At 65.3% G+C, this 26,349-nt stretch overlaps 1 protein-coding gene across 1 annotated transcript; it reads right to left on the minus strand.

The window, feature by feature from the left end:
- Positions 1-817: 817 nt before the first annotated feature.
- Positions 818-25,743, minus strand: NPDC1 (neural proliferation, differentiation and control 1). The gene is made up of 9 exons (XM_050908138.1): positions 25,650-25,743; positions 10,277-10,420; positions 3,759-3,866; positions 3,452-3,616; positions 3,259-3,325; positions 2,726-2,810; positions 2,491-2,570; positions 2,276-2,372; positions 818-1,283 (listed from the first exon to the last, which is right to left on the minus strand). Exons 1-9 carry the CDS (start codon positions 25,741-25,743, stop codon positions 1,206-1,208), a joined length of 918 nt encoding a protein of 305 aa, XP_050764095.1. The 3' UTR covers positions 818-1,205.
- Positions 25,744-26,349: the final 606 nt, after the last annotated feature.

Raw genomic sequence — 26,349 nt, forward strand, 5'->3', positions numbered from 1 at the left:
TGAACCCGGATGCAGACACGGCAGTGGAGGGGTGCACAGGGTCTCTGGAGCCCAGGAGGTGCCCGGGATGGAGCAGCAGAGACTGTCTCCTGCCACGGAGGGATGCCTGGAGAGAGCGCCGGGCTGGGCTCCGCAGGGATGCTGCAAAGGGCATGGGCTCCGTGGGGCAGAAAAGCAGCACAGCAAAGCCACCGTGCCTTGCCTACCCCTCCCAGCCCCTGCCAGTCTCGCTCCTTCCTCCCCCACGGCCACACAGGCTTAAAACCAAAACCCTGAACCCTTTTTCTGAGCTTTCACCCCATGGAGGCCCAGGGTGAGAGCCCAGCTGGCACCCAGGGCTGCCGCGAGGAAATCCTCTGCCTCTGCCGGCACAGCCCGGCACAGGGTCCCAGGCCACAGCGGCACTGGGACTGTCTGCACCCCGGGGCCTCCGAGGACCAGCACCCCTAGAAGGGGATGGAGCCAGTGCAGGGGGCCAGGGCAGAGCCTCTGCTCCCGGCTGGGCACGGCACAGGGCAGCATCTGAAGGTGCATCCCAGGGAGCGATGCCAGCGCCTGCTGGAGCCTGCTCCTGCTCCTGCCCTTGGCTCCTGGAGTGGGACCCTGCTGACAGGGGCTGCCTGGGCTGGGGAGGAGGGGACAGGCCAGGCACCGGAGCCTTTAGCGATGCCACCCGCTCCGGGGAAAGTCTCCATCCCTGGCAGAGGGGCTCTGGGCAGGCTGGCAGCCCTGACGCCTTCCCCTGCAGACACAAGCGTGCCTGGACCCCCCCGGCCCCTCTCCCGCTCTCCGACCCCCTCTCCAGCCCTTTCCCAGCTGCTGTCACATCAGCCCAGCTGCAGCCAGGGCAGCAGCCCCCTCCTCAAAGCCAAACGCAGAGACAGCGCTGCAGCCCCCCCAGTTTCTGTGCCAAGGCAGCGGCCGCCCCCGCTGTGGGGCTGGCGTGTCCCCGAGAGCAGCGAGCGAAGGGCAAGGCAGGGACACGATCACAGCGGCAAAGAGGACAAGGACGCTGGAAACGGGGGCGATCCCCCCCTCCCATAGCTGTTAGTGGGTGTTTATTGGGCAGGCGTCGAACAGTCTGGCAGAGGGGGGTCCGCGCCCCTTCGCCCGGCTGCGGGTGCCCCTCCGGCGCGGCCGCCCCACCGGGCTTCGGCGTTGGGCATACAGTCCGTAGCGAGCTCGGGCGGAGGAGAGGAGGGGTGTTACTGGTGCGACTTGGGGTTGGAGGGGTGTAAGGAGGAGTCGTCAAACAGCGGGTTCCTCACTTCCATTTCTCCGGTCTGCAGCGGTGGAGGGAGCGCGATGGGGGGAAGGAAAAGGCAGGAGGTCAGAAACCAGCTGGGGGTTGAGCCGCCCCATCCCACGGGGTTTGAGTCTGAACCCCAGCCCAGCAGGGAGGAGGGAGGATGAGGGGGACCTCGTGGGCTGGGATGGGGTGACACACACCAGGACCCCACTGTCACCCTGGGAAAGGCGCTGCCTCCCCACCAAGAGCGGCCGGGGATGCTGGTACAGGGTGATGATGTGTAAAACCCATGGTTCCGGATGGGATGGGACCCCACAGCCTGGCTGGCAGGAATGGGGTTCCTTGCTCAGACTGGGGATCCCAGGACAGGACCCCCAGCCTGGCTGGCAGGAATGGGGGTCCTTGCCCAGACTGCCTGCCTGCCTGCCAACAAGTGCCCTTTAATGGGCCTGTAAAGACCTAATGATGACCCTTAATCTGGGCCCTGATGGCCGGGCTCCGCAGCCATTACCATGTGAAAGGCTCCTTTCGGGTCTCTTTGTGCTCTTTGTACCCAGGGCTGTTAGGAGCTGCCCTTCCCCGGGGTCCCCTGCCAGCCAGGAAAGTCCCCCCTGGCTTTGAGGGGTCACAGGTCCCCGGTCCAGGTGCTGGGGAGGCACCAGGACGAGCCCCCCAGTCCCGGTGCCCAGGAGCCCGAGGTGACCACGTCCCTGGCATCACAGGGACAGCGGGCTGGGTCTGCCAAGGGCTGCTCTGGCTCTCGGCTCCTGGGGCCACGGGGCAGCGCTCCCCAGGGAAAAGCCCCGTGCTGGGGCACCCATGCCAGGCTACCCGCTCCTGCTCACTGGAGAGCTCCAGTGGGACCTGGCCAGGGCACATGGGGGAAGCAGAGGGGTTGGACCACTCAGGGTTTGATGAAGGACGTGTTGAAAAGGCTCCTCGCGAAGAACTGCACATCCCAGTTCGCACCTCAGATCCCACCCTGCACACACAGGTTCCCCCCCGGCTGCCCTGCGCCCGCCGTACCGGAGCCAGCCCGGGGCACTCATACACGGTGAAGTCTCCATCCTCATTCTCCTCGTCAGATGATGCCGAGTCTGGCAGCTTGGGCTCCTCTTTATGCCTGCGGGGAGAGGATGCAGAGAGGGGGTGAAGCCCAGGGGGATGATTAACGGCACCCCAGTTAATGGCAGGGCATGGACCAGCGACCGGGTCTGCTGTCTGCTACCAGGGCTGCTTACTTCTCCATGGAGAGCATCTGCTGCTTTTGGTGCTGGTAGTGGTACATCTGGGCACTCTGAGCCAGTGTCTTGTCCCCGGGCTGCGGAGAGAGCAAGGACAGGCATGGAAGCCAGGCTCTGGAGAGCCCCCAGCCCGGCTGGCAGGTGTCCCCCGCCGTGTCAGAAGCCCCTCAAGCAGAGCACACGCCTGGCCCGAGCGCCCAACACCCCACAAGGAGGGACGTGGGTGCCTTACCGAGATCTTGTCGTAGGGTAGGGGGCTGGCCGCTCGCTGAGCCGAGTAGTCTGCTTTCTGCGCCATCCTGACCTCCTTCTGCAGCCTGCCAGGGGAGAGGAGAGCGGTCGGCAGGAGCCACTGGAGCAGATGACTCCATACGGGAGCCAGCGACACCCAGGGGGGCTCAGTCCTCCCACCCACATCCCTGTTCCCTGCGATGGCACCCATGATGGGTGGCACCCCCAGGCACAGCCACCTCCATCCCGCGGGGCCTGGGCACGAGGCACTGACGTGCCGGGGGTGTTAGCACCCAGCGCCACAGCGATGCCCAAACCAGGTGCCACCCGCTCCCAGGAGCCTGTGCCTGGCACGGGGGTGTCCCACCGCTGTCCTCCAGCCCCGACCAGCAGACGCCATACCTGCAGGGGGACTGGCAAGGGCAGCTATTGCCTCTCCTCCAAACCCCCCCCCATGCCTGGGAAGCACAGGAACAAGCTCCCCCCACACAAGGACACTGAGGGACTGGCTGGCACCGGCAGCCCCCGGCTCACCTGCACCAGCAGACCGCAGCCACGATCAGCGCCGAGATCCCGGCCACTGTGCACACCACGATCAGCCCTGCAGAGGTGGAGGGGGACACAGAGGGGCAGTGGGTGAGCCCGGCGGCACGGTGCCACCAGCCCACGCTTCCCCAGCCAGGACGTGAAACCCCCTCCCACGAGCCGCCTGTCCCCGGGGTCTCACCGAGCACCATGTCGTCATTTGAAGGGATGGGGGATGCCTCCACCGGGTACTTCTGGACCGCAGTGGTGGTGGAGGTGGGGAGGGTGGCGGCTGCCTCCCGCTGCAGAAGCCCCTCTCTCAGCCCGCTGGCCACGCGCTGTCTGCCACCGGTGGGGACCGGGGTGGCTGTGGGAGAAGGCAGAGCCATGAGCAGAGCAGCGCCCGGGCAGCTCTGCAGGGCAAACCAGCCTGGGGTGCAGGGTCTGGGTGCCACAGGGTCCCCGGCACCACTGCAGAGAGCGGTGGGAGCGGGGGAGCAGGCACTTACTCCTGGGCTTGCCATCCCGCAGCGGGTGGGGGCGAGGAGCCTCTTGCCTGGCCAGCACGTCTGCCAGAAAATCGATTTCTTCCTCCAAGCTGGGAACGGACGTCCGCCCTGCGCCAGGAGAGAGTGGGCATAAGACGGGCACCCCGGGATGCGACTGCGCGCCCAGCCCCAGGGCCAGCCCCAGCATCCCCCCGAGAACGGGCTCATGTCCCAGCACGAGCAAATGCGGGTGGTTTGGAGTCCAAGCCCACTCGGATGCAGCCCTCCAGCACACCGGCGGTCCCAAAGCCGAGACCCGGGATCTGCATGTGTCCTCACCGCTTTTGGGATGCTTTTCACCCCACAAACGTTGGAGGCTGCAGGAGCAACAGTGGCTGCAGCCACCCCTGTGCCAGAGCCAGTGGGTCCTGCAGAGCCCCGCAGGAGCAGGCAGGCTGCCAGCACCCGCTGCTCAGGAGCTGCCCCGCGTCCCCACGCCTGGGGCCACACAACGGCCCTGAGCGAGGAGGGACACGAGCTGGACCAGGAGAGACACCCCACAGCCGCCCCGCTGCGGCGGGGTGCCAGCTCTGGCAGGGCGAATCGCAGACCCGCTGTGGGCAGCAGGGCCGTTTCAAGAGCAGGCAGGGGACACCTCAACACTGGTTTTTCACCCCAAATTGTCTTGTACAGCCCAGGGAGCTGGAGCCACCCCAGAGCAGGGCTCATCTGGGGCTGTCCAGGAGCTGGTGGGAACCCTTGCTCCGGCTGAGGGGCTGGTTTCTGCCCAGCGCCCCGCAGGATGCGGCCCCTTTGGGGAGGGGGTCGGGGTGCCCCATGCAGCAAGGACCATCAGGTATCCCCGGGGGCTGGCTGGGCATTTCATGGGTGGCTGCCCCAGCCCATGCCCTAGCACGGTGCACACCGGGGACCTGCAAAGGGCCACGTGCCCCTGAGGCATGGGGCACAGGCAGCACCCCCACCCCAGCCTGGGGGTGCCCACCCACGGGGTGACAGCACAGAGCAGGAGTGGAGCTGCTGTCCTCAGGCTCACCGAGCAGAGTCAGGCTCTGACCACTCTGCTTTTAACAGGATTAAACTCAACTTCAAAGTCCCGTTCCCATCCCCATCCCTGCTCGCTCTGCCCCAGCGCTGCCGTATTCAGGCTGTCCCCAGCGGGAAGCCCTGGAGGGTAAATCAAGACATACAAAGGCGAGGTGGTACCGACAGCTCAGTTCCTGGATAATTCAATGTTATAACAATTACAGCTCCTCTGGAACCTGTCCTTGCTCCCCGTGTTTGGAAATAAACCCCAATTCCCTCCGGAGCTGGGCACAAAGGCCACTCAGCCGCCCCGTGACTCAGAGCCACACAAGCCAAAAACCAGTTAAAAGGGGGATGCTCTTGCTTTAAAAAAGTGCACGAAGAGCCACTGTCCCCGAGTCCCCTGGGTCCCCTGGCTCCCCAAACCGCTCCCCAGCCTCCCATCCTTGGCAGGAGCCGGAGCACCCATGAGCCCCGGGTTTCCCTGGCTCTTTGTGCCCTGTTATTTCCACCCCCAAAGCGATTTGCAAAGCAGCGCCATGGCCACGCGGTGCCGGGTTTGGGGCTGTGCCACCAGTGCCATGCCCGATGGGTGAGTGCCGTGGTGCCAAGGTGCCAGCACGGGGCCAGGCTCTCCCAATGGGCAGGGGAGCTGGCATGGGACGGAGCGTGACAGCCCTGTGCCCAGGATGGGGACACCCTGGTGCCTGGGATGGGGACAGCCTGGCTCGAGCTCCCCACCGCGCTCAGGGAAATGCCTGTCCCCATTCCCACGGGACCTAGGGGACAGCCCTGCCCATGCCCACGTGTGTCACCGTCAGGCCTGGGGGAACCGGGCTGCATTGGTGCTGCCACTAACGGGGTGCACGGCCCAGCCCTGCCCCGACACCCCTTGGCCTTGGGCAGACACAGCTGCAACAGCCAACACTTCAGGAGGATGAATGTGACGTGCCTGGAAAAGGAAAAAAAATGCTGGAAAAACCAGCAAAAGCAGCTCCCAGGTCACTCTGAGCCTCCTGCCGTGCAAAGAGGCACAAGAAAAACCAAGGCAGCTGCGCCGTTTGTGGTTTCCGGCATTGCCGGCATTGCCTGGGCCGTGCCGCTCACCTGCATTAACCAGCTTTATCGGCAAGTTCCCTTTCAGCGGCCAAAAATCCCCGCACCTCTGTTTTGTTCAGCAGCTGAGATTTCCCCCGGCGATGCCACATCTGCCACCCTGTGACATATACAGGGCAGAAGCAGCCCGGCACCGATGGCCGGTTCCTGCCGGGTGCCGTGGGTGGGTGAAACGCCACGGTGAAACGCCGGCCCAGGGCTGCTCCCGAGGGAACAGGGGGCCGGGGCTGAGCCCCGATTCCTGCCCGGCTGCCCCAGGCCCTGGCTCTTGCTGCAAGAGAAGCAGAGATGGGGTGGCTCCCAGAGGCCCCCCCAGCCCTGCTGCAGCGAGTTGGGCATGCGGGGCAGGCACAGGGTGCACGCAAGGTATGCACAAGGCACGGAGGGTGCACGCAAGGTATGCACAGGGCATGCATAGGAGGCACGCAGGGCTTGCACAGGGCACGCAGGGCTTGCACAGGGCATGCACAGGAGGCATGCAGGGCTTGCACAGGGCACGCAGGGTGCACGCAGGGCTTGCACAGGGCACGGGTGCCCTCTCATGGTAGGTCCCACCGCCTGCCTGCAGCAGGGAGGGCACGGCCAGGCTGGCACACAGCATCCCAGCCCAGCTGCTCTCCCCCCCCCACCCCCGGCCCCTCCTTGGGGCTTTCCCCTCCCCAGGGTCTCCAGGGCTCAACCCTGGGACGCACACAGGGGTCTTGCCAGTTACCGTGACGGGTTTGGGGACAGCAGGGAGCAAGAAGGGACACGTGTGGCTTCTGCCCCGGCTGGAGGAAACCTGATGTTGACAGTCTCCATAGGAGGGCACAAAATTCCTACAAATCTATTTCTATAGTCCCCAGGATGGCTGATGCTCTCCTGGCTGCTGGCAGCACAGCAAGCCGGGACCCTCTTTCCCCACCTTCCCAAAGCGCTTCCCGCAGCTCGGTGGGGCTCAGCCCTGGCTCCGCGCTGGTGGGGTCAAGCGGGAGCAGGGACAGGACCCACCAGCCCAAACCACATCATGCAAAGCCATCGCGGCACGTTCAAACAGCACACAGCACCGTGGTGCCGGCAGCGTTTCGGGGGCTCAGACTTGTGCGCAGGCAGTGCCAGCGAGGTGCAGGCAGCCAGCTGCCCGCCCAGCCGAAGCGGCTGCGGAATGCACCGCGTCATGAGGTCCCGCGCATCCCATCTCACCTCCATGCTGGTGTTGCGCTGGGTACGCCGAGACACCCACGCACGCTGTCACCAATGGCAGGAACACGCCACTCACATGCATCACCCTCCTGAGACCCCAAAACGCTGCTTTTCACCCCAAAAAACTGCTGTCGGCGCCTGCCTGCACGGGTACACCGAGGGAGAGGAGCCCCGGCTCCTGCCCACGCTCCTGCCAGGAGCCGCAACCAATCGCAGGGACGGCGTGGCAGCGGCAGCTGGGATCCCGGGATCGGCGTCACCAGCAGTCGCAAGCAGCTCAAGGATGCCTAACCCTTTAAAGGCTACGTGGGCAGCACCTTTAAAGGTTAGGCATCCTTGAGCTGCAGCAGCCCCCCGTTTGCATTGCATCCCCTCCCAAATGCAGCTATCGCAGCCCCTCTGCATCCTTGCAGGCTCCCCCGGTTGCACCGAGCAGCTGGGTGCTGCTGCCAGACCGAGGTACGGGCAGGATGCAAAAGCACCCGTGGAAAAAAATTGGTGCCTCCCTGCCAAAAGGAGCTGGGCATCCTCAGGATGGATGCACGCTCCCCTGCATGCTAAAATAGAGGATTTGGGAGGGGATCCCCCTTTTTTTTCCCCTGTATCCACATTTCTGCTGCCAGAAGGTGGTGGCATTGCTTGAGACAACAGGACATGGCTGGGAGAGACCCTGGGATAATCTCCATCCTCCCAGCATCCTCAGAGGATGCCATCACGGTCCTGCATCTCCCTGACAAAGCCGGGAGAGGATGCTACCATGGTCCCAGAGAAACTAGGAGAGGATGCTACTGCGGTCCCACATCTCCCCGCCGAAGCTGGGAGAGGACACTACCACGGTCTCAGAGAAGCCGGGCGAGGATGCTGCCGTGGTCCCACATCTCTCTGCTGAAGCCGGGCGAGGATGCTACCGCGGCCGCATCTCCCTGCCGAAGCTGGCACGGAGCGGGGTTGCTATGGAGATGCCGGCGCATGTGCAGCCCTTCTGAGAGGGGAATTTACTCCCAAGACTTCACATTAAAAAATAAACCACAAACAACCGTTAAAGCTGTTCGGTACCTGTGGATGTGGAGCCTGTGGCAGGGGGCATCTGCCCATCAGACCCCTGCTTGCTGCCGAACGCCAAGCCTGGACCCCATCCCTGTGCCATCCCCTCTCTCGTAACCCCCCAGCCACCGCTCCCCTTTCAGCACAGCCCGGTCCCTCTGCCCGAGAGTCAAAGGGCTGTGCAGAGCCAGGGCCCCGCTTTGGGGATGTCCCCTCTGATTTAAGGGGTGATCCTCCTGCCAGGAGGCTGATGGCACGAAGGGCGCGATGGGCTCTGCCATTCCCCTTTGTGCCCACCCGCTGCAAAGCACGGGCTGAGCCGTGGGCAAAGGGCAGCTCCAGCTGCACCCCGGCGGGACCCCGAATGTGCCCAAGACACGGGAACCAGACAGAACACAAAGCAACCCCCCCAAAAACCCAGAGGACCCCTCCATGCAGGCAGCAGCTCGGGTGCGGCGGGAGCTGCCTCTCTGGGTCCTGCCATGGCCCAGTGAGCCAGTGCCTGTCCTCCCCGCCTGCACCACCCGGCGTGGGACGAGCCACCCTGCGCGTTTTTGGGAGCTCCCCAGGCCTTGGGGTGGGGGCGAGGGGCTGCAGTGGGGGCTGCTGCTGCTGCTGGGCCGGCGGGGATGCCGCCTGGCAAGCACCAGTTCAGCCCCACGCCGGGGCCGGGCAACACTGCGGGGTGCCCACCGCGGGCAGGAGCCAGGCTCCAGGAGGGACCATGAGCTCTGCCCGACATGAAAAAACCAACCCCCCCTTAGCAAGAGGGTTTTGGGGGCAGCGGGAGTGAAAAGCAGGCAGAGAACGGCGGGCTGGAGGAAGATGCTGATGCACTTCGCAGCAGGCACGGAGGCGGTTCAGAGGCGCCCGAGAGCCCCAACCCTGCACCTAGGTGGTCCCCGGCGAAACCCACTGGGAGCGGCGTGCGAGGGCACGGCCGGGTCCCGGCTCCTTCCCCACGCACAGAGGCCGCTCCTCTTCAGTTAAAGCAAAAATAATTGGGTGGAGCCGTAATTACAGTCTTAATTCGCCTGCTCGTTGAATCTGCAAGAAAAACCACGAGGAGGGGTGCACAGAAACAGCTCGGCCTACAGCTTTCCAAGCTGCACGAAGAGTGGAGGGTTACCCTAAAAACCCCTGTGTCCGGCCCCCGGCACCGGCTGTGCGGCAGAGCCGGAGTGCAGGTGGCACGGCTGCACCGGGAGTACCCTCCACGCACCGCAGCAGCGGGTGGGAGAGCCCCATGCAGGGTGGCACGGGTGACCACGGGCTGCTGCTCCCTGGGGATGCTCTGCCTGTCTCTCTGCGCACTGGCACAGTGCGGCCGCCCAGGTTGCCACAGCCCTACAGCTCCCTTGGGAAAGGAGCAGGGGAATAACACCCGGTGCAGCCCTCGGTGCCCTCGTGCGCAGCTGGGCAGGGCTCCTACCCAGCGCTGCCGACTCCAACCCTCCCGGCGTGGATGCTGGGCATCACCAGAGGAGGAGATGGCAGCCCCAGACCACAGCCCAACGTCCCAAACTGATGGGAACCAGGTATTGAAATCCCAAACACCGGCGTGGCTCAGCTCCGGGACGGGTGAGGCCGCGGGCACCTATTTGCCTCGGCCATGGGGTCTGCACGAGTCACAGCTCTGTGCAGCGAAAGCCGCTGCCCTGCTCCTGCAAAGCCTGGGGCTCCACACGGCCACGTCCCCTCCTCTGAAAAGCCCCCACCCCAGAGCAGCCAGGCAGACCCCGGAGCACCCCAGCAGCCACCCAGGCCCCCTCCCGTCCCTGGGCTCCTGGGCAACCCTGGGTGCTGGCAGGGCCCAGCGGCACACACGGTCACCAGTGTGGCTGCAGGAGGATGCACAAGGAATGCGTTCGGGTCCGTGTGCTCCCCGCCAGCCCCAAAACCACCCCACAACTGCAGCGAGCCGGGGCTTGGGGTGAGAGGGGGCAGAGCTGCCGTCCCCATGGGGATACGGCTGCCATGGAGAGGAGAAGCCAGAGGATGGGGAGCAGGGGTGCTGCTGGGGTGGGGGGGCTGCCCCGAGGCATGGGAACCTCCTGGAGCTGCAGAGGTGCGGGGCAGGTTTGCGGGCAGGTTTGCAGGCAGGGCAGGGCAGGGGGTTGCAGAAGGAGCCGCTGCAGGGTGGGTGCACCTACCGCTGGGTGAGAACTGCTTCTGGACGCATCGCCCATGGTTGTCCTCCTGGAAGGGGGGCAGGCAGGGGCCGCAGGCGCCCGACCCCGGCGGGCAGAACTCCCGGCGCTGCAGGGCACAGTCCAGGCTCCGGGGACACGACGCTGCTGTGGGGACAGGAGAAAACAGGTCAGGAGGAGGAGGAGAGGGGTCAAACGCTCCGCCGGGTCTGTCCCGTGGCCTCTTGGCGTGGGACCCCGCCGCCCCGGCCCCAGCTGCAGAGGGCAGGTCCCACTGCAGTTAACGGGTGTGGGTGTGCTTCACCGGAGCTGCCCCTTGGCCCCCCTTTGCCTTTGCGAAGCCATTACTGACTGCAGTTAAGCACGGGCTCTAATGACCAAGAGTTGGCCTCAATGATCCTTATGGGTCCCTTCCAACTCAAGATATTCTATGATTTTATGACCTGTGCAAGGCTGTTTGCTGCCTGCAGGGAACAGAAGGCAGTGCCCATCCTCCTGCACGGGACCCCGAGTCCCAGGGTGCTGCTGTCCCATGGGATGCCCCAAGTCCCAGGGTGCTGCCATCCCACAGGACACCAGGAGCCCCAGAGTGCCACCATCCCGTGGCATGCCCCAAGCCCCAGGGTGCTGCAGGACACCCTGAGTCCCACGGAGCTGGCAGCGATGAGGGTCTCCAGCCCCTGCCTCTACCATGCAAGCAGTGGCCAAGCAGGCTGGCAGCTGAAATCAAGCCAACACAAACTGATGCTTGTGTGGTGGCTGTCAAACAAAAAATCCCGCAAACCAACCCCCGCCAAAGCCTCAGCACGGCTGTGACAGGTCATCACAGGTGGCAGCAGCTTCGATTTCCATCCCTTTGACATCGCAACAGCCCTCCCCCGGCAACACACCACAGCCCAGACCTCCATCATCGCTTTACGGGGCATCTTGTTTCCATGTCAGACTCAGGGACCTCTCCGGTACCTGGGCACAGGCGTGAGCCCGCCACGCTCTGACCTCATCCAGACCCAACACGCTTGTGACGCCGTGGCAGCCTGCTGTGGCCAAGAGCAGCCCCGGTCCTCCCCCAGCCTGGCTCACGCCAGTGGGACCTCCTGGGGGGACACAAATTCCCTGGGTCCTATGCAAAGCCGAGTCCTAAGACCGCGTGATGGTGGCAAACTGCATGCGGAGATGGAGAGAGGAACTGTGACCAGCCAGGACAGTGACACGCAGGGGCAGCGCACAGGCCTCACCAGCGGTGTGGGACTGCAGGGACACTCTGGGGTCCCGGCTTTCAGCGACAGCAGCAGGAGCCGCTGCCGGGGACGGTGATGCTGCTGGCACTGCCGCAGCACGACCACAGACGTCCTTCCCTCGCGAGCCGGTGGCAGTGCGGAGCTGGGTACTGCTCAGTGCGCCCGTGTCCTGGACTGGGCACAGCTGGATGGGGGAGTGCACAGCTGGATGGGGGGGCAGAACACAGCTGCCCTAGCCCTGCTCTTCACCTTGCCACGCGTGGCCGTGCCCACAGCTTTCCCACAGGCAGCAGCAGGCAGGAGAGCACCGCCACGGAGGCCCTCACCGGGAGCAGGGCCGGGCCTGGCCGCCCCCGGCCTGGCGATGAGTCAGGGCAGGAGCTGGCTCCCAGCGCCATCCCACGCTCCCTGAGCCATCCCTGTCAGCCCTCGCCCGCCCACACCAACACCGCGGGCAAAGCGCCCACCGTCTGCCCGTCCCCGTGCCCTGGGGGACGGCAGCACCGGGGACAGCCCTGGCACAGCATGGCACCGAGCACCCCACGAGAAGGGGCACCCCGACTTTGGGGGCTTTCCCGAGCATCCCCGTCCCTGCAGCACACCGGGGGTGAGGGGGGCAGGCGCTGCCGTGCCTAGGCATGGCACAGTGGAGAGTCCCGGCACAGGATGGAGCTGCCAGGACACGAAGCTCCAGGGCCACCCCAGCAGCTCTGCTCCCCCAGCAAGGGCAGAGGTGCCGAGCAGGATGCCACCCCAAAGCACCAGGTGTGGGATGCCAAGCAGGATGCCACCCCAAAGCAACACTTGCAGGATGCCGAGTGGCATGCCACCCACAACAAATCCCCCTTTGCACGGCCCTATTTCACCATTAAACTGCTCACCGGAGGGTGCAACCACTACCAACCGCCCCCAGACTGCGCCCGGACCCCTCCCCACTCCACCCCATGGGGCATCGCATTCATCACTGTGGCTGATGGCACCAAAGAAGGGCAGAGCTGCCTTTGCTGCAGGGGTTTCTCTCGCAGGCAGGGTTTTCTCGGCAGCTGCAATTAGGGCGGCAGTTAGGGTTGGCTAAACTCCGTGCCGGGCACAGCAGCCTGGGGGGGATTCGCTCCGGGCAGAGGGCAGAGACCACCGTGCCTGCAGGAGCCGGGTTTGCTCCCTGGGGACGGCGCGGGGCTCGGCCAGGTGGCTGGGGGAGAACTAATGCCCAATGGGAAAATAATTGGGCATTTAAGCACAGAAATCGGACTTGTCCGCCTGCTTCGCCTGCCCCGGGCTCGCTCTCAAGGCCATTTTGTTTAAAGATCACAAAACAGCCAAAACACGCGGCCGCTCAGGGGCAGGAGGAGGTTTTGGCACAGCGCAGCCCCAGGAGTGGGGACATGCCACATCCCTGCTGGGCACTGGGGGACACACTGAAGACCCCCGCCTGTGCCATGGACCTGTGGAAACACCATCCCCCCAAAACAGGCGCTGGCGAAAGCTGTTCGCTGGCAGGAGGAAGCCACCCTGGCGTGGGTCACCCGGCACTTGTGGCCACCCAGCACCATGAGACCCCGGCAGGACCCTCGGAGCCACCTTGGGGCAGCGGGAGGGGCGAGGGGGGGCAGCCCCGAGCCAGTGCCCAGCAACCAGTTAAATAAACCCCAGCCGGGAATACATAAAAGGTCGTTATCTCTGTTTGAGGAACGAGCTGTGCTCGCCCAGCTGTCACGGGCTGGGATTAGGAGCAAGACAGGCGGGCACTGATCTAATTAAGCTCCCCACGGGTAATCAATCGGTGGTTAGCGAGCAGACATGGCCACGTGGGCACCCTGCAGGGTGAGGGGTCCCGTGGGGGCTTTGCCACTCTCTGAGCCCACCCCAAAGCCCAGCGGCTGCTTCCCGGCTGGGCTGGTGAGAGGGGGCACCTCCATGCCAGGCCGGGTGCCAGAGACTGAGCACCGCCCGTGCCGGCACTCAGGAGCCAAGGGGGCATCTCCGACTGCCGTCACCCTGGGGGGCTGCCACCCCCCCCCATTGGCCCTCCCTGCCCCAGCCCTGCACACCCACACATGCCCAGGGTGGCTGGTGCCACCCTGCCCAGTGCTCCAGCAGGCAGGCAGTGGGGTCCAGCTCCTGTTTCGGGGTGTACCTGACGCTCCCCACCATCCCTCGGCTTCCCCGGCCCCAGCACAGCACCCTGGCCAGGGGTCCCCCCCTCCTGCACACCCACCCCAAGGTGGGTGCCGGGGCTGGCACAGCACGTGGGTCCCATTTCCACCCCGGCAGTGGCCGTGCCATGGCCATGCCGCCCACCTGCACCAGTGCCAGCTTGCAGGCAGCAGCCCCCCAGTCTTGCCTCTGCTCCCATGGGGCTGCTGTCAAGTCTGAGAGAATTTGGGATCCCCCCCACCCCCCACCGCTTGGTATCAGTGCAGCCCAGCATGGCCAGCCCTGCTGGCTGCTGGGGCAGGAGGGATGGCCTGGCCATGGGTGGGACAGGGAGGAGGGAGCCAGGCTGGTCCTGGGGGACGGGGACACGGCAGGGCAGCACACACCTGCCTGCAGGACGGTGCAAACCAGCTGTAAGGCGAAGCGAGAGGAACGTGCAATAACACAGAGTCTGAAGCCAGTGCTGGCCATGGCACAGCCGGGATGCCGCTGCCCAGATGTGCCGGGGGGTCTGGAGGAGGGGGATGCTCCATCCAGCCGCTGTCACCGCAGCTGCCATGGTGCAAACCTCCCATGCAGGTGGGCAGCGAGCCCAGCCCAGCACAACCAGAGGTAACCCGTTAAACCGGCCTTTGGGCTGGGACAAGCTGCCAGTGCTGGAGGAGGCAGGGTGGCTCCCTGCAGGCAGAAACGCAGGCAGGAGCTAAGCCCAAGGCCAGTGGGTGAGCGGGACACCGTGCAGCCAACACGGAAAGACAAACAGCGGGTAAGCATGAGCTGGGGATGCGTGTGAGCGGGAACAGCCCCATGCACAGGAGGAAACACTGGCACGCGAGCTCCGAGGTGTGTGCACACACGTACACCCCCCCGGACGGGTTATTCGGATGGGAAAGCTCAGCACAACACCTCCAGCCCCGAGAACCCACCCTGGGGAGAGCCGTGCCAGGCACCCGGGGCAGGCCCCGAGGCAAGCAGAGCACCTGCAACGGGTGGTGCCCGCTGCACCCTTCCGAATGCCGTAGGGTCCGGCAGGTCCTCGCCGTGGCTGGGCAGGGCACGGAGCTGCTGGCAGTCACGGCCCCGGGTGAAGTGGTTTTTTGACACTCGTGCCAAAACATACAGGTGAAAAAAAAACCCAATAACACCAGGGAGGATGTCCGGGTGGCCGGGAAGGCAGGAACTGCCCCTGCTGTGTCACTGCCGCAGACAGAGAGATAAAAGTTAACGTAAGAGGATAATTAATTAGCGCTGAGCACTGGTCCAAGCGCTTACGTGCCGGGCACCGGCAACGTCAACACCCAGCCTCCCAGCTGACGGGGCCCCAGTGCCAGCAGCGTGAGGGCGTCAGCCATGGCGGACAAGCAGGCACGGAGCTCACGCCTGCCCGCCAGGAGCAGCCTGCCCAGGGCTGTGGGGGTCCGGCCCCGCACGGCAGCAAGACACGGCCGCTGGTGGGGGACGGTCACTGAGCCAGGGCACAGGGCCACACCAGGCACGGGGGGATATTGGGGTGCCCGGGGAACAGGGGTGCAGGTCTCTGCTTCCATGTTGAGCCTCCGCACGCTGGCGCACGGCTGCAGCCGAGGGATGACTACGGCCAAGGGCATGGCAGATCGCCGGCAGCGGCAGCAGCCCGGGCCCCGCAGCAGTGCGGTGTCTGCCAGCTCCACTCCAAGGTCACTCCTCCTCCTCCAGCCAGGTGATGTGGGACCTGCCTGCAGCCTGCCTGCAGCCTGCCTGCCCTCCCAGCGCTTCTGCTGTGAGCTGGCACCGTCTGGGGCTCTCCTCCCGGCTCTGCAAATTGCTCCTGGCTCTGAAGGGCTGGAGCCAGCCCCAGGCAGGCAGGCAGGCAGGCAGGCAGGCAGGCAGGCATGCTGCCCCACACCACACCCCGGCCCCCGAGGTCTCGCTTCCCTCTGCCCCGCAGCCTCTCCGGGGCAGGGACAGTGCTCCTGTCCAGCAGCAGGCAGGAGCAGGGGGGGCTGAGACACCCGAATGCCCCAGCTCCACTCCCCCGTGCCCAGGGACACGGCCCCTGGGGTGAGCTGGGCGGTCACCGCCTCGACCACCAGCGGCCACAATAACACAGCAAAAGCCGGGCTGGATGCTTGGGGTTGCCCAGGCGGGTGCCCCAGCCCTGGAACCGCTCCCACTGCACACACCGACCACGGGTGACACACACCAACCGCGGGTGACACACACCGACTGCGGGTGACACACACCGACTGCGGGATGGACACCATGCTGGCGGCCCTGAGCCCTGCCAGGCTCCCCAACCTGGCTGCATCCCCCTGCCCTGCTGCTTCTTGCACCTGAAAGCAGGCAGGGCGAGCCAGGCTTCAGGCACGGCCATACCCCCGGGAGCAATCCCCCCCTCCCCGGGCACAGCTGCTGGCACCGTGGCTCCGGCCGGTGTGGCTCTGCCATCACTCCAGCAGCCCCCGTGGGAGCCCTGCCGCTGCCTGCAGCCGCTCACGTCACCGCCGTGCTCCTGCCCCTGAAAATGCAGCAGACGGAGACCCCTCCCGTGCGCGGAGGCAGCAGAGCGGGGCTCTCTGCAAATGCTGACCCCGGCACACCAGGAGCAGGGGGACGCTGGCCACATCACGCCGCTCCTGGGGATGGAGGATGCGGCACAGCCACGGCCACGCAGTCCGGCCCCCCCTGCCACCCCTTCCTGCAGCAGCACCAGTGCGTGCCGGCCCACTGGAGAGCACCGCCGCTGCTGAAAGTGTTTGTTTGCTTTTTGCTTCGGCAGGTTTGCTCAGGCAAAGGCCACGTGCCACTGGGCTTCCCGTCCCCGAGGCCACCAGGGCTCGTGTCCCAGCTTCCAGCTTTTCTGGTTCAGCCAGGCAGGCGCCAAGGTCTGGCCCAGCTGATAAAGCACACCAGCAGAGACAGTCCCCGGTGCGGCTTACGTCACAGCCAAGGGACAGTGCCAGCAGCCCTGCACCGCAGGCTGGGGGACAGGAGTATCCTGGCAGGGACCCCCCTGCAGCATCCCCCCCCTGCCCTGCCTGCGCAGCAAACACCTCGGCTGCACCGTGCTCTCACTGAGGGGACGGTCCTGCCGGCAGCGTCCCCACCCAGGAACGACGGAAAACGCCACCATGGGCTGTCACCTGGGCAAAATGCCACTGCTGGCTGCTTTCGAGCCACCAGCCCTGGCAGGCACTGCAGGGAGGGCTGCCCACGCTGGAGCCCCAGTGTACAGGCAGTACAGGCAGTACAGGCAGCGTGGTGTGCACCTGGCGCTGGGAAGAGACGGAGCAAGCGCGGGGCAGGCAGGGGCCTGCGGAGGCAGCGGGGCTGTGTGGCAGAGGAGACGGGAGCCATGCCGAGGGCAGCTGCCTGCTGCAGCCCTGAGGCCATCACAATGGGCTCCCAGAGCCTTGACCCCCTCCAGGTTCAGTGCCAAGGGGGAAACGGAGGGCCAGGAGCAGCTGAGCCAGGCTTCCCCAGAGGTGGGGGGGGATGCCAAACCCTCGGCAACCCCAAACACTTCACCTCCCCAACCGCTGGCCTTACCCCAGGGCCTGTTCCTACTGTAGAGCAGATCCCGTCTACAAGCACCCCAAAATCTCAAGCTGCTCCTGCGGTCTGGGGCTGGGGGAAGGGGGAGCACCAGGCAGCCTCCCCCTGCCAGGCCGAGGGAGTGGGATTTTGGGTCATTGCTACTCAAACCCCTTAACGGGCCAGAAAAATCCCTGTTCCGTGCCCGGGCAACCTGCCTGGCACACTGAGGGAAGAGAAGCTGGATCGATGGGGACTGTGGGAAGGGGAGACGGGACCCAGATGGATGGAAACGGCTCTGGCAAACCACAGCTCCAGACGCGGGCAGGGACCATGCAGAGCCAGGAGGCGGCAGAGGATGCGGCCCCTGCGCCTGCAGCAGGCGGGATGGTGGCCACCACGTGCCCCAGGGGACAGGGGACCACCGTCACCCTGCAGAGCCCCACATGCATCTCTCATGGGAGCCAGTCACCAAGCCATCACACCTCGCCCTGTCCCACAGCCCCACGGGTGGCGTGGTGACTGGGGGGGCACCGAGCCGAGCGAGACCCCCCCCCCCCCGGTCCTCCAGCCCAGCCATTCCTGGGCGCTGCCAGCCCCGGCCCCGGCTCGCTGTCCCCTTCCAGCTGCTCATGGGCAGCTCCAGCCCCACAGAGGCTGTGCCACCTCGGGAGGGTGACACGCTGCATCCCCCGCTGTGCTGGGGTGACCCCGCAGTGCCAGGGCTGTCTCCAGCCACAAGAGCTTTGCCTCAGGTATTCAGGAAGACAAGAAACAATTAAAAAAAAAAAAACAAAAGAAAAAAAGAAAAACAGATGCCATATGCCATTTCCCCCGTGCTGCCCGCCCAAACCTGCCGCTGGCTCTGCATTGCTGGCCCCGGCTCGGCTAGGTGTGTGCCCACCCGTACCGGGGACCCCAGGCTGTCCCCGATGCCACCCCATGCCAAAAAGCACCTTGCTGTTCTTCACAGCTCAAACCACCCACTTTCAGTCTTGTTTATCAGGTTTTGCTCAAGCAAATACCAATGGGCTTCGTACCTGCCCAGAGCCTGCCGGGGCAGGGGCAGGGGCAGGGGTTGGGTTTTTTTAAATTCCTTTTTTACTGGCTAGGCTCCGAGGTTTGGCACCGCACGACAGGCAAAACAGCCGGTGGTCAGGGCCCCGGTGCAGAGCGCTGCCGCAAGCGGGTTAGCAGGGCCGGCCCCGCGCGGGCACGGTGTGCTAATGCCGGGTGTGCAGCACGGCAGCTCCACCGGTGAGGGGGATCCCTCCTCGCATCCCCATGGTGCTCTCGGACACCCCGATGGGCAGCACGGCACGGTGCCGGACCCTCGCTGTGCCGACACCGCAGGGGATGGGCAGCCGTGGCACCACCACCGTGCCTGCACCGGGGTGGGCTGTGCCCTGCGGTGCAGGGGGTTTTACAGCTCTGCTCTGAGCACGGACCCACCTGAAGCCCTGAGCAGCCTCAAGGGAAGGGCTCGGGTCCAGCTCTCTGCTCCTAACGCTGACCAGGCCTCGACGGATCAGCAGGGCCCTGTCTGCCAGGGCGCCCGCCTGCCTGGGGAGCCGTGGCAGAGCAGAGCCACAGCCACTGGCGAGCTCTCCCTGCAGACCCACTGCTGCTGGCGAGGAGGTGGGAGACGGGAGCCCACCTCCCCCTGCCAAGCACCCAAGGAGCTGCCAGGCCACGGGCCGGCACAGCCGCACCGGCACAGCTCGGCCATCTGCGAGCAGCCGCGTGCTCCTGCGTGCTCCCACTGCCGAGCTGGAAATAAAACCCCAGAGCGGCAGCTCCCCGGTGAAGCACCGCTGCGCCCACCGGGGCCAGATGCTCTTTGGTAAAGCCAAAGCCCTCCCACACCTCGCTGCGTCCCACGCTGCCAGAGACATTTTGCAGCCTTTGGTAAAGATTCACCAGCATGATTTTGCTGATTAAACACCCTCGGGCAGCTCGGAGGAGGCGGCGGCAGCAGCACAGGCGGCTTTGCTCGGGGTGGGGAGTCTGTCTGTCCTGCCCCCACCATCCTCCCTGTGCCTGGCACCAGCCTCGGCGCTCCCACCAGCCCGTCACCCTGAGATGGGGGTCTGGGGACACAGCCACTTATCAGCAGGTGCCGGGGGCTACAGGGGCCGACCTCTATGGCCTTCCAACGGCTCGCGGGCAGGGACCCCTGGGCGGGCAGCCCACGTCCCCGCAGACACACAAGGTGAGAGGTAGGATGGAAAAGCAGGGGCTGCCTCATCCCGCCCTGCTCGGGCTGTGCCCACGGCTGCACCCACGCTGACTCAGCCACCACCAGTGATAAAGACCTGTGGGACATCGTGTCCCGCTGGGGCAGAGAGCCCAGAAACTGGGGGGGGGCACATGAGCCCAGAAAATGGGGGGCCGGTGGGATGTACAGCCACATCCTGGGGGTGGTCTTGAATGCAGCATCGCGGGGCTCCTGGAAAAGGGCTGCAGACGGTGCCGAAACAGCTGGACCCGGAGGTTTCTTCTGGGTTTTATCCCCCGCAGGAGGCGGCTGGCTCAAGGAAACCCTCTCCTTTCCAGCCAGGAAGCCAAGAATTATGGCCGCAGGATGGGTCACATTACTGGCAGCTTACCGGGGCCGCCCTCTCTCCCGGCTTAGTGGGCGGCTGGGAAATAATCCCCGACAGATGCGAGACGATGAGCTCCCCGAGGCAGAGCTGCTCCTCCCGCACGCGAGAGCCACGGGCTCCCCAGGAGTGCTCCTCTGCAGACCCCCAGCTGAGCCCAGGCAGCACCCACGGGTGCTATGGCTGCACGGCAAGAGCGGCACCTTCCCCACCTTTTGCCCTCCACCTCTGTTGCTGTCTCTTTTCTATAGGAAGGGAACAGGGGCCAGGAGCCTGGGGGACCCCCGTGCCACGATAAGCCAGGGTCCCCGACAGCATGCCAGCTGACATGTCACCTCTTGTGTCACCTGCCGGAAGCAATGGGTTCCCCCCACCAAAGAGCAAACCTCCCTCCCGCAAAGGCTTTGCCCCCCTCCATCCATGCAGGAGAGACCCCAGCAACACACCACAGGGTGCACTGGTTAGTGCGGGCAGCTGCCAGACTGCAGTGCTCCGGGACGGGAAGAGGCAGGGACCGGGACCTGCTCTGGCTGCACTTCCTTCCTCCAATTCAGAGCTCACTCCAGGCACTTAACGGCCAGTTTCTTCCCATTGCAATTATCGTTAACTCATGAAGTGGCTAATTACAGGCCTGCTGCCGCCATTCGGTGCTCTGGTCACCCCCGCGGCAGCGGCGGTCGGTAAAGCCCAGGCGAGGCCACAGAGATGGGGGACACGGGAGGGGAGATGCCCCAGCACTGGCAGCAGCGCTGGGGCCATGCCCTGGGGTTTTGGGGGGCAGCCAGCCTGGGGGAGCCAACCACCGCACCCACTGGGGACCAGACCCAGAGCTCCCCGTGGGGACGAAGCACCAGGGCACCGTGTTTATGGGATTAATGCAGGGATGGGACCGATGGCAGCTCCGGTCCCCAGTGCCCAGGGACCCAGCGCCCTGCGCCCGGGGAGAGGCCACCCTGCCGCCCCCTCCTGTCCCTGGCACCCTCATCACCCCATAACCCCTCCTATCCACAACATGCCCATCACCCCTCTTGTCCCCAGCAGCCCCCCACCAACCTTCCTGTTCACAGTGCCCTCACCATGCTATCACCCCTCCTGTCCCCAGTGTCCCCATATCCCTCCTGTTCCCATCACACCGGCCACCCTGTGACTCCTTCTGTCCCCATCGCCCCTGTCACACTGTCCTATCCCTGGCACACCCCCTGTCCCTGGCACCCCTCCTGTCTCCAGCGACCCCATCACCCCTCTAGTCCCCAGCACCGTCAACCTCCCTGTCCCCAGTGCCCCTACCACGCTGTCACCCCTCCTGTCCCCTGCATCCGCATAACCCCTCCTGTCCCCAGCGCCCCCCTGCAAGCGCACGGCAGAGCTAAGCCGATTACCTCCCTTAATACCCCCATGGCCCAGAAGAGCTGTTCCAGGCAAACGTCCCAGACTCATCTTCCCCTTTGCACTGCGGGAAGGACCCAGGCGCCCCTGGGGATCGAGGGGTCCCTGGGGAGGGGGGCAGCTCTGCGGGGCCATGGCAGCCCCAGGGAGCCCCCTCCAGGCAGCGCAGTCCCGGGCTTAGGCCAGGGTCCCGCTCCAGACCCTCAAGACCACCTGCGGATCCCAAACCCACAGCCAGAGCCGCCAGGGAAATTGCGGATCCGGAAGGCCTGACCCTGCACAGCGTAACCGCAGCATCTCCCAGGCTCCGGGATCACGGTCTCCCCACCCCGAGCTCCAGCTCTCCCCGCACCGGCACCCACAGGGCACGGCTGGGGCGCACACGGGTTTGTGGGTCCCCAGCAAGCTGCAGTGAAAGGAGAGGAGGGACTTTCACTGCGTCTCTTCCATAAACTCTTCCTTGATGCTGTCCATGTCGGGAATTGGGATCATGAAGATGAGGGGCCTCTTCCCAGCCGTTCCCCCTCCCCACGCCTGCGGACGGAGCTCTGCCCAGGTCCCTGGTGCAGGTCCTGACCTGCGGAGCACCGTGGGATGCTCATGCACCACGTCCCCAGCTCCCCCCCCACCTCGCCTACCCACGAGGGCTCATTTCTCATGGTGGGAGCCAGCTCAGCAAATGTAACCTCAGAGAACGTGGGGGAAACATTATCTCCAAGAATAAAATCCCACAGAAAATGAAACTCGGGAGCAACGCGCAGCTCCCAGGGGAGTGGCACCCCAGCTGCTGTGCGGGCAGCACTTGGTCTGCCTCAGCGTGGCAGTGGACACCCCGACGTGCAGCCGTGGGGGGGCTTGAAGGGACGGTGTGGCTGCATGCCGCTGAGCGGGACCATTGCCCACCGTTGCCCACCGCTACCAGGGGGACTCAGGTGACCTTCTCTGCGTCTCAAGAAAAAGCTGGGGCTGGAAGTATCTGCTTTCCGCAGACCGACCCACGCGATGTCGGGGGGCTCGGAGACCACCCTCTGCTCACCCGCTGGGCAGAGCCCCGGGAAGCTCGGCAGGGCAGCCAGTCCCTTGCAAGTGCCAGGGGCGCAGCGCCGGGCACCGTGGCGATGCTCCCAAGAGGGACTTGGAGCTGCCCCAGCTTCAGCATTCAGGATGACGGTCCCCGGGGACAGCCTGCAGCGCCCCGACCCCACCACAGCTCCCTCCCCGGCGCGGTGATTGCAAAGCAAGCAAATTAAAAGCCAAGAGATGGACAATCCCACCGCTGGCTGAGCCGTGAGGACTTCACAGGGCATGGCTCCTGCCTTGCCGTGCCCAGCTCTGGTCCTTGAGAAGTCCCTGTGCCACCGCAGAGCTGGGGCAGCCAGCATCAGCACCAGCGTCCGTCCTCCCACCCGCATCCCTGAGGAGTGGCATGAGGAGGAAAGGCAGCGAGGAGCCGGCAGTTCACGTGTGGCCAAATGGGTCACTTGGACTAGAAAGGACCACTCGTTTTTTGCTGAACAGCTTCTCCGGGCGTTTCTGATGCAAAGCGCTGGCTGCGGCAGCGGGGCTGGGGTTTTCAGGGTTATTAAAAAAAGTGGTTCTCGCCCATCATCCCATTTGGAAAATCTTTTTTTGTTTATAATAACAATAATAGATGAAATTTGGCAACCAAATTACTCGAGAAGGGGTGAGAAGTCCGACTCTCACTAATGCTCCAGGAAACGCAGCCAGAAAACAGGCGAGGCAGCGTTTCTGCCCGAAGCCGGGTGCGCTGGATAGAGACACGTGGGGAAAAAACACAGCTAAGGAGCACAAACCAAAACTAAACCACCGCTGCACCACCTCCAAAGCCAGCTGCTGCCCTTCCTCCAGCTCGGATCAGGCCCTCGGCAAGACGAGGGTGTCACCATGCCATGTGCCGCTGCGTCCCAGGAGAAGGCATCTATTGCAGGGGCCTCTGGGTTGCAGCACGGGCAGATGAAGGTGGGGAGGAGGAGATGCCAGCCCCCATTTGAAGAAGCTTTATTGAAGCCGCAGAGGCAGGAGGACGTGGGTACGGTGGTCCAGGAGCTTCTCCCCCAGCTCTCTCCTCACCAGGAGCCAGCTTCACCAGCACGCCCCGGAGCGGGAGCTGCCCCTGGCCCTGCCACCTCCACCTTGCAGCCGTCCCCAGAGAAAGCCGAGCTCTGTCCCTTCTGCCCAGGAGGGAAATTATAAACCGGGAAGAAATTGCCAATGTTTCCCCTGCCCTGCCGCGCTCGGGGAGGAAGGCTGCGGGGACAGGACAGTGACTCCTTTCCCTGCCCAGCATCCCAGGGATGCTCCTTCAGGCGCCCCAGCCATCCCCAGGAGAAACCAGCCCAGAGCTCACCACCGCCACGTGCCGCACAAACCCGACCTCCCGGCAGTGGGATGCTGCTGTCGGCATTTCCAGGCAGTATGACGACGACATGATTGGAAACAGCGCAAAGAAACCATCCCCAGCCTTTGCCTGGGGGAAGGAGGCTGAGCTGAAAATCCCAATCCCGCCTGTGCCGAGAGCGTGCGATAACCCCGCCGCTGGAGCGGGCTGCTGCTGGCGGAGCGAGGCCCCTCACACTTGCCTTGTCTCCAGCAGCCCCCCGGGGCTGGCAAGGGGAGGGGAAGGGGAAACTCTGCCACCAGCCCCCCGCGACAGCCCGCAGGCACAGCCGCCCTGAGCAGCTCCTCGAGGGGTCCCCTCCCCAGCAGTGCTGCCGGGCCAGCTTATCCCCCTCCAACCCCTTAAATTTGGAGGCAGCGGAGGTTATGCCGGATCACCGGTGGCTGCATCAGAGCCGCCCGGATCTCCTTCCTCCCATCGCAGCCTGCGTCACCGGCACCCCCGGCCGGGCCACCCTGGCCTCGACACGCGGGAAGAGGGAGAGCACAGGAGCATCCCCACCTCCGCCTCCAGCCCCCCAGCACGGAAAGACCCGGATGTTCTGAACCTCTGGGAGATTTAAAAAAAAATATTGCACCTTCTCGCCCTCCCATAGAGCAGGCAGGAGCACAGCGAGGCTGCACCGTCCCCGGCTGACGGCAGGCTGCCTGCCTGGTGTCCGCCCCACCGGCGAGCCGGAGCAGGGAGAACAATATCGGATCCGCAAACAATGCTGGGAGCGAGGAGGCGCTCCCCGGCCCCTGCGGCCAGCGAGGCGGAAAGCACCTGCCTGGAGCCACGCCATCCCACAGGCAGGGACACCGCACCTCCCTGCCGGTGTGACCAGCCGGCACGGGCAGATGCGGGCAGCCCCCAGGTTTCCCCGCAGGCAGCAATGCTCGGGGCCGGTTGGGGTGGTGTTTATGCCGATCGTGGCCTCGCGCACCCTGGCAGCAGGCACCGAGCGAGGGGACACGGCGCACGTCCAGTGCCAGACCCACCGGGAGGGGAAATGCACTAACCTACACCCCAAAACTAAAAAAAAAAAAAGAAACAAAACCAACCCCTAAACCCCGCAAAACCACCCTTAAGAAAACAGAAAGAAGGCCGAAGGCAGTGCTGCCGGGACGGAAAAGAAAGCCACGCATTTTTTCTGCCCGGGAGAGAGGAGAAACGCCTCCGTCACCGACTCAGCCCCGCGGCGCGATGCTGCTGCTGCTGCTGCTCCCCTCGAGGGAGCAGCTCCGGGCAGGTGAGCAAACAGGGTGCTCCCGGCCTGGCGCAGCCTCCCGGCGGCTCCCTCAGATGGCTCGGTCACCGCAGCAGCTTTATTTGACGTTTTTCTGTTTGCTTTGGTGTTTTTCGTTTTTGTTTTTAATTCTTTTCCCCAATAAAGGTGCTTCATGAAGGCCACAGCGTTAAGGCCACCCCCACAAGCCCATGCTCTCTCCCTGCTCCAGGATCAGGCCCCATATCTGTGGGTACCTCCTGCCACCCCAAACCGCTGCTGGGGACCAGCCCTGCGCCGATGTCACCCGCTGCCTGGGCCCCTGCCTGCAGCAGCGGGCAGGAGGGCGATGGCGTGGCGCTGCCCGTCCCCAGGGAGCGCTGCGGGGCCTGGCTCGGAGCCGGGTGGGGTGGGAGAAACCCTGTGGGGCTGCGTGGGTGGGGGGGGAGCCCACGGGCTGCTTCCCACCTTGCTTTCAGGCCGTGGGGATGCGTGGACCACGCTGCCCGGGGGGGGAAGGATGCTGAGCGGCCCCTAACCCACGGCAGCTTCCCAGACCTCCCCGGACGCTGGGTGGGGTGGGCACGGGAGCCGCGTTGCGGGGAGGGACCCGCTGCCCCCTCCCAGGGGGCTGGGAGCCTGAGCACCCACGGATGCTGAGCCCTCGTGGGGGTGGGGATGGGGGGGGGAGCAACCGCACCGGGTTCGCCGTGGGAGGGGCCACGCGGGTCCGTGGGAAGGGGACACGAGCATCCGCGGTCCTCCGCGGGGGATGGAGGAGGCAGAGACACGGAGGGGGGGACACGGCCACGGTGGGGGGGACGGCCACGGGTGGAAACGGAGACGCACTCACCGGCACGGGCGAGGCGCAGGCGGCAGGCCCCGAGGGCGGCGAGCAGTAGCAGCAACGCTCCGCGGCGGGCGGCAGCGCTCCGGGCCGCCACCATCCTCCACGGACACGGGCGGGCGTGGGGGCCGCGGCGGCTGCGGGCGGTGGCGGGAGCGCCGGGCGGGGCCCGGCGGCGGGGGGAGGCGTGGCCCACCCGCGGGGCTCCGCCCCGCGGGTGGGCCACGCCTCCCCCGCCGCCGGGCCCCGCCCCCTCCTGCAGCATCCCGGCTGGACCACTGGAGCCTTCATCCCTTCCAGCATCCCCGCAGCGGTCCCCCATCCTCCCCCACGCACACCCCCGTGGGCTTGGCGTGTGGGGGAGAAATCCCTCAGAGGGGGCCCGTGGGTGGTGGCCACGTCCCCGCTGATGGCGAAATTACAGAGATGCTGTTTCCGCCCCAGCTCCAGGAGCTGAGGTCAGGGAAGCCAGTGGATGTTGGGAGCCGGTTAGTGCTCCAGTCCCGTGGGAATGGCATAAACTGGGGACGTGGGGCTGGGAAATCCCACGTGTGGGTCGTGTGGCTGCTGGAGCAATGACCGGGCTGATGGCAGGAAGGCGTCATGTCCCTGCCTGCCAGGCAGCTGCGGCACCTGGCTGCGAGCGCTGAGTTTGTCAGACCTCAGCTGCAGCCACCGGCCTCGGATAGAGCCATGCACAGCCGAA

The sequence above is a fragment of the Gymnogyps californianus genome, chromosome 18 (genome assembly GCF_018139145.2).
Source record: "Gymnogyps californianus isolate 813 chromosome 18, ASM1813914v2, whole genome shotgun sequence".
Lineage (NCBI taxonomy): Eukaryota > Metazoa > Chordata > Aves > Accipitriformes > Cathartidae > Gymnogyps > Gymnogyps californianus.